Below are 20,051 nucleotides of genomic sequence, written 5' to 3' on the forward strand. Positions count from 1 at the left end.
AGTCGGGCAGATCTGGGTCCGAATCTATCTGTGTGAATGTAGGCCTCAGGTTCCCCACTTATAAAAAGAGTAGAGTGACAGCACCTGCTTCCTGCCATTGTGTTGAGGGTTGGTTGGATAAGAGAATGAATGTTAAGCTCAGAACACGTACAATTGCTCAATAAACGGCATTAATTATTATAAAAGAACAGATTATTTTCCGAGGGGAGTCTAAGCTGGGGGCATGCACGCTGAGACCCAGGATTTTGGGGCGAGTGGGGAGGATGATGAAAAATAGAGACCTCTGAGGAGAGAATGACTCTACAGCTCTGGGGGAGGACAGGTGGCAAATAGGGTCTTGGGACCAGGAGTGCAGAAATTAAGAGGCTGGCTTTGCAGCCACACCTGCGTTCAAATCCTGACACCACCATTTACTGGCTGTGTGACCTTGGGCAAATTACTTCACCTCTCTGAGCCTCCAGATCCTCATTTGCAAATGGGGATCGTGAACATTGTAATGGAAATGGAAGGTGACTGACCCAGTAGTTACACAGTAGGCGGCCAGTAGTGGTAGCTGTGTTTATTATCAGCTCAGCGAGGCCTTCCCAGACCACCCTACCTAAATGTGCTCCCCCCATCCTAGTTCCTATCCATCACATCTTTCTCTTGCTTTCATTGAGTGCTTCTCCACTCTCTGCAATTATTCTTTATTTTTTATTTATACTTATTTTCTGTCTCCTGTTAAACTGGCACTTCACGAGGGCACAGACTGCTTGGTTTGTTCACAGTTGTATTCCCAGCATCTAGTACTGCTCTCTGCTTACTTAAAGAGTGGAAAAATGAATGATTGAATTGGGGAGAGGTGAAGAGCATGCAGGTCAAGACGCAGGATTTGGGGGCAGGTGTGGAGGATGATGAAAAATAGAGATCTGTATGAAGGCAAAGGCTTTAGAGAGGGAAATGGCGGGGATGCTGAAGAGGGGAGTAGACAAACCTTCAGTGTCAAGAAATAGGCAGGTTTCCAGAAGGAGATCCTGAGACTACTAATGGGAAAGAAGGAGGATAGGGTTAGGGATATGGTGGGAAGTAGTGGAAGGGAGACGGGGCCGTGGAAAGGCTTGGTGGGAGGGAATTAGATAGGGACTTCTCATGTGTCCCCGGGAGTGGGATAGGGGTAGTGGCAGGGCTGCAGTTCTCAGCTGTGACCTTTCTAGCATGGAGAAGCATTTAGTAAACGTTTGTGAGTCTTGAAGAGTGGGGAGCAGGAGGGTTCACTATGTGGTGAGGGGCACTTTTAGAGCAGGAGGTGGTGAGAGAAGACAAGAGGAGGAAAGAGGCCCAGGACAAGTCTGGGGTGGGTAGGGAGGCAGGGATCTTAGATGGGAGGGCAGCTGGCCGGGAAAGGGAGTGGTTGAAGGATTTCAGGAATTTATCGAGTGGGCGGAGGTGGCTGAGGAGGGGAGGGGAGTTATCCAGAGGAGGTTGGGCCTCCTGCCGGCATCCAGGTACCTCCAGGCTCTCACCTAACTCTGCTTAACTCTAGCCCTTTTAAATTACCTTAATTTATTAATTTATCGAATGCGTTATTCTGTACCAGGTATTTGCTAAGGACTTCCTGTGTGTTATTTCCCTTAGTCCTCACAAGTCTGTGAGTTACAGGAACCATTATTGTTTCCATTTTACGGAAGTGGAAACTAAGGTTCAAGGGGCTTCAGTGACTTGCCCCAAGGTGTCAGCAGCTGAAGGGTGCCAGAGGCAGGATTTGACTCCCGAACTTGTGCTCATTATACTGTCTTTCTGAATAAAACTTCCCGATAAGTCTTTTGAGAACACCTTTGACTTGGCTAAGTCTCATCGCCAATGGGGCATCTTTGCCAGCCAGCAGGGAATGGTGAACGGTCTCTGGTTCCTTTGCAGTATCCTGGGAACTGCCTGGGTTCATTGTTTAGATCACATGTCTATCGGATGCTTCTTTGGAAATCCGAGTTGCCTGCCCTGAGTCGGGCAGATCAGCTTAATCCATATTACAGCCGCAAGAACCTGAGATTTGTGTATTGGTGGGGGGGTTAGAAGATCCCCCAGTGACTTGGAAAAGAGTTCTGTAAACAGCTGGTGCCCACCCTGGGGCTTGTGCCACTCTGCATTTGGCTCTGTTAGTAAACATCTTGGGTCTTGGGTACAGAACAGCTCATTCCCTGCGGGAGTTTGCAGGCTGGTGGGGGAGACAGCTGTAGAGCCAGTGACTGTACAGTGTGACAAGTGCTGAGATCGCCATGGACCCAGGGTTCTGTGGGAACCCTTCTTGGGAGCTTTCTGGAGGAGACAACACCAGTGCGGGTTCTCCAAGAACGAACAGAAGCCACCATGGGGGAACAGCAGGGGCAGGAGGCGGAGCACTGTGACCAGGACCCTGGGGGCTTTGTGGCATGTACAGGTTGGGGCTGATAGCTGTGGAAACAAGGCTGGAAGTAGGAAGGGGCTTGGGATTTATCTGACACTTCGGGTGACCAACCGTCCTGGTTTGCCTGGGCTGAGGGGTTTCCTGGGATATGGGAGTTTCAGTGCTAAAACTGGGAAAGTCCTGGACAAACTAGTATAAACTGGTCACCCTACCAGTGACAAGTGACAGTTCTTAATACACTCTTTTTTTGACCTAGGGCAGAATGGGTGGAGAGGGAAAGTTTAAGATAGTTAAAAGAATTTATTTCTTTATTATTATTATTTTTTAAGTACACAAGGCATCTGGAAACCCTCCTCTTTTTTTTTTTTTTTTTTTTTTTTGAGATAGAGTCTTGCTCTGTTGCCCAGGCTGGAGTGCAGTGGCGCGATCTCGGCTCACTCTAAGCTCCGCCTCCCGGGTTCACGCCATTCTCTTGCCTCAGCCTCCAGAGTAGCTGGGACTACAGGCGCCCACCACCACGCCCGGCTAATTTTTTGTATTTTTAATAGAGACAGGGTTTCACTGTGTTAGCCAGGATGGTCTCGATCTCATGACCTTGTGATCTGCCCACCTCCACCTCCCAAAGTGCTGGGATTACAGGTGTGAGCCACTGCACCCAGCCTAGACTTTACTTTTTTAGAACAGTTTGAGATTTACAGAAAGATTGAAAAGATAGCACAGAGAGCTGGAAACTGTTTTTAGCTTCATTATTCTTTGTAACACTCCCAGCTTGCAAACTGGAAAGGAATTTTCCTGTTAGGGTTTTACGTTTGCTAAATGGTAGAAAACTTCATACCTGTGGTCTCTGTCTACTGAACTGAGTTAGTGATTTAGCTCAGGCAGATTGAAGTAGTCAAGAGGTTATTTGCTACACACTGTGGGTGGTTTATTGTCCAGATTAGTGGCAATCTGTGACATTGACTGACAAATGTCCACCACCAAGCGGAAGCCTGAGTGATGGAATCATTTGATTGCTACTGAAACATCATCTTTACCAGGGACTGCAGGTCTGCGGCTGGTAGAAATTGGTCGTTTTTGTATTGTGGCCTTCATTCTGGTCCACTTTGTGTGGGGGTCAAGATTTTTTGTTCCGGTGACAGAAACCCAGCTAGAATTGCCTTAAGCCTCAAATGGATTGAATAGCTCCTTTCACTGAATGGTCTGTCCCCGCTAAACCATGGCTGAATCCAGGTGTTTGGAGCCGTCAGGAATCGGCCTTTTTCCGCCTTTCAGCTCTACCTTTTTCCTGTTGGTGTCATTTTCAGGCAGGCTGCAGGCTTAAATCATATCAGCTTAGCATTCCTGGGGAAAAAGAGAGCTTGTTTTCTCAATATTGCCAGCAGAAGTCCAGGATTGAGTATCCCTGGACCAACAAGGTTTCATGCCACCCCTGAACTGTCACTCTGGCCAAAGGTATAGGGGGATCTGATTGGCCATTCCTCACTCATATTCCCTCCCCTGGAGCAAGAGTGGGATGAGCTCCACTCAAGCTAGTGGAAGAGAATGAGAGAAAAGGGTGGTTCCCCATGGGAGAATCAGGGGTTATTGCCCAAAGAAGGCGGGGAATGGATCCATGGCAGGTAGACAGACGCACACCTACTCTTGGTGCTTTCAAGTTTTGGCTAAGGTGGCACTGACAGTGTTAGAGCTTGGGGTACAATATTGCCATGTTGATTTTCTTAAAATATCGTCTTCACCATGCCACACATTATGGGTCTTAGGCTCCCACTATGTCACATCTAAGTTCTTCCGGGCCTTCCCACCATCTAGTTTGGGAGCACAGGGAGTTAGGAACATCCTTGGTAGGCAGACGCTGTTTAAACGGAGACAAACGGGGTGAGTAGTTGTTACCAGGCAGCGGGGTGTTAGGTGGAAGGAAGGATGTTTCAAGCAGAGGAAAAGGCATTTGAGAAAGCCTAGTGGGGCAAGGGGAGCAGTGCACTTTGGCAGAACTCACGTGGTTCAGCAGGGGAGTGTTCATTGGGCGAAGAGGAAGTGAGGACCCAAGGTCAGAGCCATGCTTGGGAGAGTCTCCAGAGGCCAGGTTCCCTGGGGCCCTGTAAATTACTTTAAGGAATTCAGACTATGAGTGAGAACAGTAGGGAGCCACTGAAGGTTTTTTAACCACAGAAAGGCTGTGGTCTGGCTGAAGCTGGCAGAAAGGATTGGAGGAGGGGCAGACTGGAGGTGGGCCTCCACATGTGTTGGTGGGGCCGGGAGCAGGGGCACTGCTGCCGTACCCTGGTGAGTTATGGTAGCAGCTGCTGTCATCCAGGCGTATCTCCTGTTGGTGGTCCACTCACACACATACCTCGCCTGCCCGCTTGAGCTCCCCTGCTCTTTTCTGTCTGCCCATCCAAATCCCTAGCTCTATCCCGAAAATGCCAGTTCTTCCCTAAAAATTGCCCTGGTGACTTCAGCCAACAAGAGTTTTGCTGTCTTCTCTAACTTCTCCTGTGCCTGTTCACACTATCCCACACAGTTAACACATTATTATATACTTCTTATCGCCAAAGAGTGGGTCGGCTGTTAGCTCCTCTGCGTTCTTAAAGTTTCATCTCGGCCTTGAGTTAGACCCTCAGGAAGCTGGCTGGGGTTCCTGTCCTTTGGCCTATCAGACATTGTCTTCATTTGTTACTTATCTTTTTGTTGTTTTCTCCCAATTTGAACATAAGCATCATGAAAGCCTGTATGGCTTGTTCAGCTGGGTACTGGGATGCCAGCACAGGATGTAGCAGATAGTAAGCAATCAACAAATATTTGTCACGGGATGAACGAGAGGCAGACCTCTGTTTTCAGAAAAGGCCAGTCTTTTCCCAACAACTGCTTGTTCTCCCCAGTTTAGTCACAGCACCTGTGCCAGAGCCATGACTTTCTCTAGGGCTAAAAGCCCTGCCTATACCCTACACATCCCCGGCCCAGCCTCACTTGCCGGCCCTGTTTGACATCTTTGGGGGATGATTCACCAGGGGAAGCACAGCCTGTGAACACCTTCTCTAATCCTCTAGCCCGATTCCACCCTGCGTGAAGCTTCTCCTCGTCCTGCTGGCCGGAAGGCTGAACACTGACCAGATGGTGGTTTTCAGGGCACAGAGTGGGACACACTGGGGAACGTCTGCAGGGCCTCTGCCCGAGTGCTGAACAGGCCAGACAGACACAGGCTCTGTGTCTCCCATCCCTCTACCACACCTGAGACATTGTTATTTGGAGCTGTGTGGACATTGGGGGGTAAATTTCTAAACCCCAGACCCCCTATCATTCTGCTTATCCTTTCTCATGCCCCAGCTTGCAAATATACATTTCAAAATCTTGAAAGAGGAGCATCCTAATAAGCACATTATGGTGCAAGGCATAGCACGTGCAGAAAATGCTGTCACTGAAATGAACTTGGACCTAGTATTCCTGTCTCTGAAATGGACTGAATTGCTAATTTTTGAAGGAGATGGGGCTTTATTAACTGTAGTGGTTTAACCTGTGAAATTAGTGACTCTTGAGAAAGCAGAGGCTATTGAGGCGAGATTTGTTTACGTCTATCATCCTTGGTGATGCACCTCGAGTGTGTTGGCTGCCATTTCTCTTCTCCAGGCATTTCAAACTATGAAGCTCATCTGTCGTTGGAGAGTTAGCTAACAGGCAAAGCTCGCATATTGAGACTGCATCTGCATAGCTCCTGTTGGGGATATGAGAATACTGGCTCTTTTCCAGACAAATGGGAGTTAGAGCCCTTTATAAGGACTTCCCATAAGATCTCATAGTTTTTTCATGCCTTTTTGGTTTATCTATTTGGTGGTTTTTTAAATTTATTTTATTTTATTTTTTGTATGTTAGGCATTCATAACCTCATGTAAATTCTTGGCCAATAAAATTGTTGCTTACTTCATTGTTTGCATTTCTGTAGTCCTAGAAGGGTTATAATCACGGGGTGTGAAGTTCAGTCTGCCTGGTTCTAACCTAGGCACCTCCTGTGCTGCACCAGGGCCCTGGGCAGGTGCCTCAGCTCCCAGAGCATCATCCCCAAAGGGTCGATTGTTTCTGGGATTAAACGAAGCACTCAGACAGAGACTGGCAGTAATAGGAAGCTTCAACTGTTTTACTGAGGTAGATACATAGTTTGAGAAAAAACGTTATCATTGTAACAGTGGTTATCTTTGTAAGAGAAACATTTTAATTTGCTGCCATTAAGTGGCAAGGTAATTATTCTGTCCTTTGAATCTTTTCTGAGATAAAGACACAGCTTTGCATACAAAGATGGTCATAGCTACATTGTTATCACTTACATAATTAGGAGTCTTAATGCCCTTCAAAAGAGTTGCTACTGTGCTTGTCCTTTCAATGTCATACTGTGTAGCCATTACAGATATTTGCAAACAGTTGTCAATAACCAAAAAAAGTGCTTTTGTTTTAGCTGAGGTGGGAAATAAGATTGGCACTGAAATGGATAATGCAACATGACCTCAATTATGTAAATATCCATAGCAAAGAAAAAGACCCAAGGAAATAGATTGCAACTCCAGCAGCAGTCATCTCTAGGCACCACGGTTGCCATTTCTCTTTCATTGTTGTCAAAGTTTCCAACTTCTCTAAAGTGAATGTTACATTTATAATCAGAAGGTTTTATTAAAATGGGCCGGGTGAGTTGGCTCACGCCTGTAATCCCAGCACTTTGGGAAGCCGAGGTAGGCAGATCACTTGAAGACCAGCCTGGCCAACGTGGCTAAACCCCATCTCTACTAAAAGTACAAAAATTAGCTGGACGTGGTGGCCTGCGCCTATAAACTCAGCTACCTGGGAAGCTGAGGTAGGATAATCGCTTGAACCTAAGAGGCGGAGGCTGCAGTGAGCCGAGATCACACCACTGCACTCCAGCCTGACGACAGAGCAAGACTCCATCTCAAAAGACGACAATAACAACAAAAAGTTATTAAAATGTTTATATCTCTGAGGTGGTTGAATTACCTAATCTTCCAAAGCCCTGGAATTAAATACACCATTAAAACATTAAATCTTAATCCGTTCAGCCTTTCCCCCCATTACATTCAAGCAAATGTATATTGAGCATCTCTTCCTAAAACATTGTGTAAAACGGTGTGCTAGGGCATTGTGGGACAGAAAGATGAGCAAGGTGAAGTTGTAACCCCCATTGAGCTTTGGAGCTTGCAGTCTACTGGGTATTTCTATATACCAGCAAAAGACGTTTAGAAAATGAATATTTCAAACAACATCATTTACAATAGCATTAAAAAAATCGACTACCTAGGAGCAACTCTAACAATAAATCTGCAAGACTCCTGTCAAGTGAGCGTGGAAACAAATGCTGTAAATATCAGAATGTTATACTATTGTAAATATGTCAGTTCTCTCCAAATTTAGCCATAGATGTAGGGCAAATCTAAGGAAATTTTAGCAGGAATTTTTGTGGAAATGAAGAAGGTGATTTTTAAATGTATGTGGAAATTAAAAGGGCCAAGAATAGCCAATATTGAAAAACAGAAGGAAAGAAGTTGGAAGACTTAATTACCATATGGCAAGATTTACTGTAAAACTGCAGTAATCAGACAGTGTGGTCTTGATACAAGGATAGACAAATAGATCAATGAAACTGGAGTATCCAGAATGAGACCCACATGGGTAGTCACCTGATTAATGACAATGATGGTGCTGGAGTGCAGTAGAGAAGTGAGGGCTTTTTCTGTAAATGGTGCTGGGTCAAGTAGATTTCCATATAGAAAAAATTAATTTTGGCCAGTACCTCATATCATACACAGAAATCAGTTCCAGATATACTCAAAGTCAAAACGTGAAGAGTAAAACAGTAACTTTGTTAGAAGTAAAAAGCATTTCCTTATAACCTTGGGGTAGGTAAGAACCTCTTAAGCTTGATACAAGAAACACCGTCCAAGGGAAAGATTAATAAATTGAACTACATTAAAATTAAGAACCTCTACTCATCTAAAGACCCAGTATAAAGGGAACGAAAAGGTAAGCCACCATCAGAGAAAGTATTTGCCATATTTATCTCCAGTAAAGGGTTTGTGGTCAGAGGATATAAAGAACTCTACCAAACAAGCAAGAAAAAGCCACACAGCCTAATTTTTAAAATGGGCAGGCTAGGTGCGGTGGCTCACGCCTGTAATCCCAACACTTCGGGAGGGTGAGGTACGTGGATCACAAGGTCAAGAGATCGAGACCATCCCGGCTAACACGGTGAAACCCCGTGTCTACTAAAAATACAAAACAATTAGCCGAGCGTGCTGGCGGCCGCCTGTAGTCCCAGCTATTTGGAAGGCTGAGGCAGGGGAATGGCGTGAACCCAGGAGGCAGAGCTTGCAGTGAGTGGAGATTGCACCACTGCACTCCAGCCTGGGTGACAGAGCAATACTCCGTCTCAAAAAAAAAAAAAAAAAATGGGCAAAAGACTTGCACAGGCACCTCACAAGAGAAGATATTCAAACAGTCCATAAACATATATGAACAGGCACCCAGCTTCGCTACTGCAAGAAAGCCCCCGCGCAATATCACTACATACCCAACAGATGGCGCCACCGACCAGGGCAAAGAACACCAAGTACTGAGAGGCCAAGAAACAAATGGAATTCTCAGACCCTGCTTCCCGGCCACAGGTCTGAGGGCGAGCTACTGAACGTTGCCAAACCTCACTTGCTGTCTTGTCCTGTGCAGTGGCAACAGTGTGCACATCTTCAGCTTACTGTGAGTCTGTAGGTCACATGAGGCCCTCGCAGAGAACCAGGCACATGGGGGCTCCTAGAATCTTTTTTTTCAGGACTTACCGCCCTGCCCTGTCTGTCTATAAGGGCCTTCTGGTAGTTACTAGGACTTTTTCCCCCAGAAATTATTTAATGAGGGCAACAATAACAATAGCTAGCACTTGTATCATACATAATAACTGCCGAGTTAGTTATCTGTTATCTCTCAACACCCCCAAAATAGGTAGATACTAAAGTATTCAGGTACCATTGCTGTTTACATTTTACACGTGAGATAACTGAGGTGCACAGAGGGAAAGTAACCTGCTCAGGATCACCCAGCTAATAAGTGATGGAGGTGTTCTCAGACCCAGGCATTCCAGAGTCTCTGATTAACCCTATGTTCTAATTATACCAGTGTTTGTAATTAACCATATACTCTAGTGCCTCTCAGGAAATACCAGACTTTCTCTACTTCCTGCTCTGGTTTCGCTGAACCTTCCCATCACAACTCCTCCCCTGAAGCCCTCTTTCCCTGTTTGAATCTAGCCCGATCTCTTTTCTACCTTCCTGGAATATTCCTTGGATAACGTAGTAATAATGTGAATAACGGCCCCCACCACAATGACCATAATCTAGTCACCATGGCAGCCAAGCCTGCTTCTGTTGAGCCCTTGCTCTGTGCCAGGCGCTGTGCTTGGCTCTTTCTGTGCATGGTCACGTTGCCTCTCTGGAACAACCCAGTGAGGAAGCCTTGACTGTTCCCACCACTGTGTAGAATCTGAGCTGCAGAGAGGTGAAGCACCTTGTCCGAGGCCACAGTTAGGAGGTGGCAGGGCCAAAGGTCAAGCCCAAGTCTGTCTGCCGGACTCCAAAGCCTGACTCCAAAGCCTGACCAGAGCTCTGTGCTGTCACTTGCCATGTCTGGCATTTGGATCCCTGGCTATGTTCAGTCATGTATGCTTTGATCTGTTATGTTTACAAAGACCATCCCCTGCCCCATTCAGCATTTATTGAACACCTGCTGTGTGTCAGACATTTGGAGTGTATTGGGGTCACCAAGATCAATAAGGTGATGGTGCTGACCTTGAGGAGCTCAGGTCTCGTAAGGGAGGCAGATCTTTGCACATGAGGGTGGGCTGTGCGGTAGCAAATATGTGTGGGTACAGAGGTGCCAGTGAGGAGGGAACAATTAAATCCACCTGGGAGGGGGGCATAGGGAAAGCTTTACCAAGAGATGCCCGAGCTGGGTTTTGAAATGTAAGTAAGAGTTTGCTGGTTGAAAAGGACAGCAAGGGCATTCTAAGCAGAAAGCCCCATCAATTGAAGTCATGTGGTCCTAAAGAATTTAAAATTTCCTCTTGTTGGGGATCTTCAGAGCAGACCCACCCACCTAAGCCACCGTCTCTCATTGACCAGGAGTATGATGTGTGATGCTAATAGATGTACACAGAAGAGAGGAGGGAGAATCTGCCCTTCTCCCACATTGCCAACAATGTCTTGTCACTGGCAGGGTGTCGGGCACATGGGGGCCTGCGTGGAGAGTGTCAATGATGGCCACAGCTGGAGTGGTGCGGTGACTGTCAAACTTCAGTGGGATTGGGGCCCTGCACCAAAAGTCCAATTCAGTGGGTCTGGGACAACTTACAAAGGTGATTCTGATGCAGGATGCCTGGGCACTGCAATTTGGAAAACTCTGCTGTTTGAAACTCTTGGGGAAGATGCACTTGAGGCAAGATGAAGATGTAGATTTGGCAGTGGGTCCTCCAATGATTCATCCCAGGGTGGTTCAAGTGCTGTTTGAGTTACCTAATTATAGAGGGAAACTGGGCCCATGCCCCCTCCCGCAGCCTCATTGGTAGATTTGGGTACAAATGGTTGAGGATTTGTGTTTTTTGAGGGCTCTTCTAATTACTGCATATTAAAAATTACATGCAATTTCTAATAAATTAATTAAATGCTTGATTATACTAGGTCTTTAAGGCATAACAAACAGTAACAGTATTCATAAATAAACCCTAGCCGCTTTAAATAGCAGATTGTTCTTTATTGTTTCATCTTCAAGCTGCTTCCTCTTTATGTCTTACCCGTTTTTAGAGATTATAGATGGGACAATCCTGTCTAGACCTTTCCTTCCTTGCTCTCACCAGACCCCTAGCCCTGAAAACTGAAGTAGGCCATAAAAGAAATCAGGAGGGGAGGGCACTTTTCCTGAGTCACTTCCTCTTAGTGTCTGCTTTTCCTTCTCAAGCCTGAGCTCCCTTGACAGGTGAAGTTACCTGGGGCTCTGGGCCCTGGAGAAACCGTCTTAAAAGCTGTGCCCGGTGGCACTCCCAGGGCATCCAGCCAGGCTTCTGGTCCCCGCACTGCTCAGGACTGGCCTTGGTGATTCTTTTGGTCTCCCCCACCAGCAAAGAGTCCTTGAGGACTGGATGGTGTCTACCTGTCTCTGCTCCAGCACCTGGCATTCAGGCCTGTTTGGGTAGATGAAGTACAGCACCAGAGCCTCTCCAGCCCTTATTTATTTATTTATTTATTTATTTATTTATTTAGAGTCTCGCTGTGTCACTCAGGCTGGAGTGCAATGGTGCGATCTCAGCTCACTGCAACCTCCACCTCCCAGGTTCAAGCAATTCTCCCTGCCTCAGCTTCCGGAGTAGCTGGGATTACAGACTTCTGCCACCACGCCCAGCTAATTTTTGTATTTTTAGTAGAGACGGGGTTTCGCCATGTTGACCAGGCTGGTCTTGAGCTCCTGACCTCAGGCGATCCACCCGCCTTGGCCTCCCAAAGCACTGGGATTACAGGCATGAGCCACCGCTCCCAGCCAGCCATTTAACTCAGTGAATTTAACAATGTCTTCTCAGCAAATAAGACCATTGCCCTTGGGCTGCAAACCACCCAGATCATTTGAGCCATAAGTTCTGATGGGCTCACTGCACTTGAGAGGGATTGTGAGCATTCCAAGGGGAATTGCATGTGATTTTTGTCCCAGCAACTGCTCTGGGACCCAGCCTTCCTAAGCTGTGGCTCCATCTCTCTAAACCTCAACATTAGCCTGGCTGCAGTTCCCGTGTTAGGCATCCAGCCTGAGCTGTATGTCCCCACTTGCTCTGAAGGCATCAACATCACGGGGAGCATGTGAAACAGAGGGCTACTTGCTCTTCTCTCAGTCCTGCTGAATCTGAATCTCCGAGGGGGCTCCAGGAGCCCCCACTTGATTCAGTTCTCCGGGTGATTCACTTGCACACTGCAGTTTAAGAGTAGTTGACTTCAAGGGTTTGACAATTTTCTTGTCTCAGTCTGGGTTGGTGTGTCCTTGGTTTAACCCTTCAAAGCATTGTCTGCTATTTTTCTTGGGTTGTGAGTTACATCTAATCTGAATGGGAAATTGCATTGCCCAAACCTGAAAAAGCATTGCTGTATTGTCTCCAAAATATTGCTAATGGTCATTGAACTTGGCTTGCATTTCAGTTGGTAACCTTTAATTTCCTTTTCTCTCATTTCTCTCAGGTATCTGTACCACGTTCTGACCAAAAACACCACAGTCACAGAACAGAACCGGAACCTGCTAGTGGAGACCATCCGTTCCATCACTGAGATCCTGATCTGGGGAGATCAAAATGACAGCTCTGTATTTGAGTAAGGGTTTCTAATGATTGCTGTTTTTTTATTATTCTTCTTTGAATGTTTTTCTAAATGTATACCATGAGTCATTCCAGATGATGTCAGGATTTGACGCTAATTTGATCTTGCCTAGATATCTATCTCTGTCTAGCTGTTAAAAAAAAAAAAAAAAAATGCCCTTGAAGCACTATAGAAATGCAAGCCAAAAATGGGGAAGTTATGGAAATGAGTGTCTCTAGAAAACCTGAAAATGTCATGGGTAATTTTCCTCCAGGTTGTGTCTGATTATTTTCCCAAAGGAAGGAGAACATGTCTGGTGGTTAGATTTGACATGAACAGAAGGCCTGTGCCCTGGGAGAGTCACTGAGGGCTCCCAGTTACCATGTTTACTGATGACCAGGCACAGGGCTGAGCTCCTGATGAGACAATCCAGCTAAGTTTCCCACCCACCCCGTGGTAGAGTCCCTGTTGGTGTCCCCTTTTTTACTCAAGGTCACATAGCTGGTAAGTGGCGGAAAAGTGACACACACCCAGAATCTGTGAGGGGTTCCCCCGACTCGCGTACTTCCTAGGTGAGCAGTCCTCAGCCAGGCTCTTCAGCTCCCTAAGCTTCAGTTTCTTTACCTTTAAAGGAGAGAGAAAAAGTTCTCTTTGTCTAGTGCCTGGTACAGGAATCAATGATAGCAAATGATAAAGACAGACATGCCTCACTGGACAGTTAAAAAGCAAGGGCCGCCAGGCGCGGTGGCTCACACCTGTAATCCCAGCGCTTTGGGAGGCTGAGGCAGGAGGATCGCTTGAGCCCAGGAGTTTGAGACCAGCCTGGGCAGCATACAGAGACCCTGTCTCTACGTATAATTAAAAAATTAGTCATACATGGTTGTGTGTGCCTGTGGTCCCAGCTACTCAGAAGGTTGAGGTGGAAGGATTGTCTGAGCCCAGGAGGTCCAGGCTGCAATGAGCCATGATCTTGCCACTGCACTCCAGCCTGGGTGACAGAGTGAGACCATGTCTCAAAAAAAAAAAACAAGGGCTGTTAACTGTGAACTACCTCCCTTACAGATCTGCCTTGATGTCTTAGTGCAGAAGGATTTGGGACTGGGTTATGACAACCACCAGACACGGGTGTGTGTGTGTGTGTGTGTGTATTATAAATATTGAGGCCACTTTTAAAACTCATTTTTGAAAAGTAGAGGTGTTCTATTTTTAACCTGGTTTCTTATTAGATATCCGAACAAGAAGGATATTACCCTTTCATGGATTCAGACAGAATTAGGCAGCACTGAGCAAGTTCCTCAATATAGGTTCAGGATAGATTTATATTTTCATCAGTAAGGTTATCCAATAAAGCTACTTGTGGAGATGCAAACTCTTTAAAATGCAAACCTGTAAACACTGGCTATGATCTCCAAAGCAGAACATGTGAGTAATGAAGTTGTGTTTATATACAGACCTAGCTTCCTTTAAGGATCCATGGGGAATTTTGTTTTGTTTTGTTTTGTGAGATGGAGTCTAGCTGTGTCATCCAGGCTGGAGTGCATTGGCGCGATCCCAGCTCACTGCAACCTCTGCCTCCCAGGTTCAAGCAATTCTCCTACCTCAACCTCTCGAGTAGTTGGGATTACAGGCACGCACCACCACGCGGGGCTAATTTTTGTATTTTTAATAGAGACGGTGTTTCGCCATGTTGGCCAGGCTGGTCTCAAACTCCTAACCTCAGGTGATCCACCCACCTCAGGCTCCCTAAGTGCTGGGATTACAGGCATGAGCCACCGGGCCCAGCTGGAATTTTTTTTTTTTTAAATATCTTTTTGGAAATGAAAAAGGCCCTTGGGTTAAAGATTAGAAACTGTGTCCCCCTTGACTAGAATGGACTTATTTTTTTTTTTAGAGACAGGGTCTTGCTGTGTTGCCAGGGCTGGTCTCAAACTCCTGAGCTCAAATGATTCTTCCTCCTCAGCCTCCCAACGTGCTGGGATTACAGGCATGAGCTACTGCACCCTGCCTAGAATGGACCTGTCATTCTAGGTCCTAAGATGACACCCTGTCCATCTGTCATCTTAGAAAAGCTGCTGAGCTCTTAGGGTCTCCATGATTGTTAAACAGTTATCCAACAAAGTCCCTAAGAAAATTTTGTTTTTACTACATTTTAAAATTTTGGAATAATTTTAGATTTATAAAAAAGTTTCAAAGATAGTATAGAATGTTCCCATTGTAAGTGTCTTACATTACTAGCGTGCATTGGGCAAAACTAAGAAACTGACATTGGTACAGTATGATTGAGTCAACTTCAGTCCCCATTTGGATTTTGCTAGTTTTTCATTAATATCTCCTTTCTGTCCTAGGATCCCATCCATGTTCCCACAGTACATTTGGTTGTCGTATCTCCCCAGCCTCCTCTGATCTGTGACTCTTTTTTAGACTTCCGTTGTTTTTGCCACTCTGAAAGTTTTGAGAAATGCTGGCCAGGTCTCCTGTGGAATGTCCCCCAATCTGGGTTTGTCTCATGTTTTTCTCATGATTAAACTGGCAGTTAAGGGGAAGAAAGCTATAAGAGTAAAGTGCCCCTCTCATGCCATCATCACAAGGCATTCACAATGTCCACATGACATCCTGGAGATGTTACCTTTATCACCTGGTTAAGGTGCTGTCTGCCAGGTTTCTCTACTATAAAGCTACTCTCTTCTCCTTTCCCCACACTGTTCTTTAGAAGAGAGTTACCAAGTCTACTCCACCTTTTCATGATGAGGGGCTGGGGGTTAAGGTCTACCTTCTAGAAGGGGGCAGTATCTACATGTATTATTTGAAATTCTTCTGCATGGAAGATTAATCTCTTCTCTCTCATTTATTTATGCAGTCATTTGCTTATATTAATATGGACTCGTGGATGTTTATTTATACTTTGGGCTATAATTCAGTATGTTGTTATGTTAGTGCTCAAGTTGTTTCAGCTTTGGCTATTAGGAGCTCTTTCAGGCTGGTTCTCGTGTCCCCTTGACATGCTCTCTTCCTTTTGTTTTTTGAGCACTTCTTACTTCCTGGTACTGTAAAATGTTCCAGTCCTACAATCACCCTTTTTTCCCAACGAGTTGCCCACTCCCCTATGGAGTTTTAAAAAATCTAGGTTCATGGATTTTATGCTAGACCTGCTGAGTCAATCCCTGGGGCAAGATCTAGGTACAGGCATTTTAACAAGTTCCCAAGTTCGTCACAGTGCGGCAGTGAGTTTGCTGGTGGCCCTTAGGAGTCACTGATTTATGCAACTTGAACTGAAGTTAGACAAAAATAGGCCAAATGACAGAAATACTCTGGAGGTCAACATGAATGGCATTTACAGGCAGATGGGCCTCCGAGTTGGAGAAGATTGTAAGGGTCTTTTTTAGGCCATTTAAATTTTTTCATTTACCCATTCATGGATTCAGACAGAATCAGGCAGCACTGAGTAAGTTCCAAGCCCATGACCTCACCACTGTGGAGATGCCAGACGAGGACAGAGAGGCACCCACAACTGAGTCAGCCCGCAGGCACACCTCATTTCTTCCAAGTGTCCCAGATGCAAGATTATCTGGTGTTAGCTTGAGTACAAGAACACATAACTAGAAACGTCATTCTCTTCCTTTAAAGAAAGGCACTGGATGGTCTGTTTCCTTTTCAAGACTGAAAGAGCCAACGTGTACCCGCAGAAGCCAGTGCCGCTAGGCTGTGTAAAGACAAGTATCCTATCCACAAGGAGAAAGGCAGAAACACACCTAGGGATGGGTTAGTAGGGTTTCTCCACCACATCAGTACCTGTGTATTTCTTTCTAGTTATTTTCCCCTAGAACTTGATAATTTGGGAACCACAGTACATTTGGTTGTCATATCTCCCCAGCCTCCTCTATTCCATGACTCTTTTTTAGTCTTCTGTTGTTTTTACGACCCTGAAAGTTTTGAGAAATGCTGGCCAGGTCTTCTGTGGAATGTCCCCCAAACTGGGTTTGTCTCACTTTTCTCATGATTAAACTGGCAGTTAAGGGGAAGAAAACTATAGGGGTAAAGTTTTTTGGGAAATTTTTTTTTTCTTTCTTTCTTTTTTTTTTTTTTTTTTTGGCTCTGTCAGCCAGGCTGGAGTGCAGTGGCCTGATCATATCTCACTGCAGCCTTGAACTCCTGGGCTCAAGCGATCCTCCCACCTTAGCCTCCTGAATAGCTGGCACTTCAGGCATGCACCACCGCCTAATTTTTTTTTTCTTCTCTGTAGAGGCAGGGGTCTCGTTATTTTGCCCAGGCTGGGTCTTGAACTGGCCTGAAGCGATCATCCTGCCTCAGCCTCCCAAAGTACTGGGATTGCAGGCATGAGCCACTGTGCCCAGCTCTAAAACTCATTTAATACTCAGAATTATCTTATTCCTTTGCTGGGAATTCCAGTTGTGGCGGGTGACAATGGGTAGCATGACCTGTGCAGATACCTTGGGGGAGACGGGTGAATCTAATACTTGTGTTGTGAATGAAACCAGATAATAATTTCTGTTCCACATGTGGAAGCAAGCCATTGATGCTTTTCCATTCTCTCCCCAGCTTCTTCCTGGAGAAGAATATGTTTGTTTTCTTCTTGAACATCTTGCGGCAAAAGTCGGGCCGTTATGTGTGCGTTCAGCTGCTGCAGACCTTGAACATCCTCTTTGAGAATATCAGTCACGAGACCTCACTTTGTAAGGACATTCCTTAGTATTTGCCTCTGTACTGCTGTGCATCTAGCAGGATGAAGTCTAGCATGGTTTTCTGTGTCTGTGCTTACTGTTAGTCGGCTCAGGCTATCCTAACAAAATACCATAGACTGAGTGGGTTAAACAATAGAGATTTGTTTTCTCACTGTTCTGGAGCGTTGAAGTCCAAGATTGGCCAGGCATGGTATCTCATCCCTGTAACCGCAGCACCTTAGGAGGCCAAGGTGGGCAGATCACTTGAGCTCAGGAGTTTGAGAACAGCCTGGACAACAAGGTTAAACCCCGTCTCTACAAAAAACCATGAAAATTAGCTGGGTGTGGTGGTGTGCACCTGTAGTCCCAGCTACTCAGGAGGCTGAGGCAGGAAGATTGCTTAAGTCAAGGAAGTCAAGGTTGCAGTGAGCCATGATTGTGCCACTGCACTCCAGCCTGAGTGACAGAGCAAGACCTTGTCTCCAACAAAAAAAAAATGTTCAAGATCAGGTTGCCATCAGGGTTGGTTTCTAGTGAGGGCTCTCTTCCTGGCTTGCAGATGGCCACCCTCTTGCTGTGCATGGCCTTTCATCTGTGTGTGAGTGAAGAGAGATAGAGAGAGTGCTAGCTGGTGTCTCTTCCTCCTTCTATGGGAACGCCAGTCCTACTGGATGAGAGCCGCCACCCTTATGACCTCATTAACCTTAATTACCTCGCCAAAGGCCCTGTCTTCAAATACAGCCACAATGCGGGTTAGAGCTTCAATGTAGGAACCTGAGGGGGACATAGTTTAGTCCCTAACCCTGTGTTTGTTTCTGTGTGGTGGGTACTATGAGAGGGTTCCCCTCTGCCGATGATGCTGGGGGTGTTTGCATTTCTTCTTTATGACTTGCTGTTAAAGAGTTGGGGTCGCTGAATCATCAGCCAACGGAATAAGCACTGGAAGAAGTAAGACAGGGAAGACCTCGGCCAGAGGGCAGGCAAGGGTGTGTGCATTGGTACCAACCCTCCTGCTTCAGTCCCTTCACCCAGCTAGTGAGTGGGTGACTCCGAACTTCTTACCTGCCGTCACTAAGCCTCAGTTTCGTCATCCGTAATAACCACCCCTGAGAGGCAGGTGTCGTCAGTGCTTTCATTTTAACACCCAGGCGCCAGCTCTAGCAAAGCCAGAATAGAGAAGGGGTTTCATCCCAGACGATTAGCTAAGTGGTCTTCAGTGAGGGGACATTTGCCATCATCTATAAACATTCTTGGGGGTGCTGCTGACATCTAGTGGGTAGAGGGTGGGGGTGCTGCTAAGGACAGGCTCCCCACAACAGGGAATTACCCAGCCCAAATTGTCCCCAGTGCTGAGGCTGAGAAACCCTGGTTTGGTTCCTAATCCTCCATGCTAGACCGTTAGCTTTGTTATTCCAAGGTGACTTCACCAAGCCCTGGCCCTGCCCACCAGAAGTGAGGGACAAGTGGCCAAATGTCTATATCAGAGGCAGGCTCTAAGTCCCCAGGACAGGTCTGAGAAAAGTCTGCAGTGGGCAGAAAGAGGTAGAGATGGTGGCATTCCTCTGGCCAAGAGGGAGAGGAGAAAGGGCTGCTGAGTGATGGCTCTCGCAGCCGCCGCTAGGTGGTGCTGCTGCCTCAGAGACGCCTTATGCTTCCCAGTGACCGCAAGTTGACAAATGTGGGCCGACTCCTGTCTCCCTAAATGGTTTCCCTTGTTACCAGCGCCTGTTTCACTGGATATGAAATGACTGCGGTTTCTGAAAGCTCTGAGGGGAAGATCCAGCTCAGTGGCACAGGCCCTCGACTCAGACTGAACCAGGTCCCAGGCCCAGTTCTGCCCCACACTCGCTCCCTGCATGTGCCTGGACAGTGAAGGCTCCGAGCTGCTGTTGGTGCATCTGTCAAGAGGAGAGCACAGTGGCTACGGCATAGAGTGGCTGGGCGTGAGCGTGAGAGCAGGTGTTGAGAGCGAGGCACAGGGTCTGGCAGATGGGACATGGCCATGGTGTCGATTTTATCCTTTAAGGCAACATCACCCTCAGTGTCCCTGCCCTGGGAAGCCTCTCAAAGTCCAGCTAGGCATGGGGTGACTGGATTGAGATGGGGGTGGGGCAATCAAAACTTACGGCTTTTAGAGTGTTTCTCTGAATTATATGGCTTTTAAAAATTGTATATATTTAATGTGTACAACTTGATTCAATATATACATATACACAAAAAAATGTGTACATTGTGAAATAATCACGGCAATCAAGTGAATTAACATATCCATCACCTCACATTTGTATGGGGGGAGGTTTGTGTGTGCACATTGTGTGATGAAAATATGCAGTAGATCTGTTAGCAGATTTCAAGTCTGTAACACAGTAGGATGACCTGTAGTCACTGTGCTGTACATGAGAGCTCCAGAACTTACTCATCGTGCATGGTACCCTTTGATCAGCGTCTCCCCATTTCCCTCCTCCCCAGTCCCTGGTAAGCACCCTTTGACTCTCTGCTGCTATGAATTTGACTGTCTTAGATTCTCCCTGTAAGTGAGATCATGCAGTATGCGTGGCTTTTCTTGTCCTGGCACCAAAAAGAGTGCCCTGCTGTGGGAAACCCAGGCAGACGCCCCTGGCT

The 20,051-nt window shown here is 46.4% G+C and overlaps 1 protein-coding gene across 13 annotated transcripts in view; it reads left to right on the forward strand.

Annotated features, from left to right (window-relative positions):
• The window catches only part of CLEC16A (C-type lectin domain containing 16A), a 231,993-nt gene that overhangs the window by 686 nt on the left and 211,256 nt on the right, over positions 1 to 20,051 (forward strand). For 12 of the 13 annotated variants that reach the window (XR_010124241.1, XM_054452621.2, XM_054452616.2 and 9 more), the window contains exons 2-3: positions 12,637 to 12,765; positions 17,308 to 17,441. Coding sequence is in view for 12 of the 13 variants with exons in the window: in XM_054452621.2 (XP_054308596.1) it covers positions 12,637 to 12,765; positions 17,308 to 17,441 (263 nt within the window). In the remaining variant the exon portion in view is untranslated. Of the gene's footprint in view, positions 1 to 12,636; positions 12,766 to 17,307; positions 17,442 to 20,051 lie in introns of those variants that run through there. The other variant, XM_063654110.1, reaches the window with a different exon arrangement.

The sequence above is a fragment of the Pongo pygmaeus genome, chromosome 18, assembly GCF_028885625.2.
Source record: "Pongo pygmaeus isolate AG05252 chromosome 18, NHGRI_mPonPyg2-v2.0_pri, whole genome shotgun sequence".
Lineage (NCBI taxonomy): Eukaryota > Metazoa > Chordata > Mammalia > Primates > Hominidae > Pongo > Pongo pygmaeus.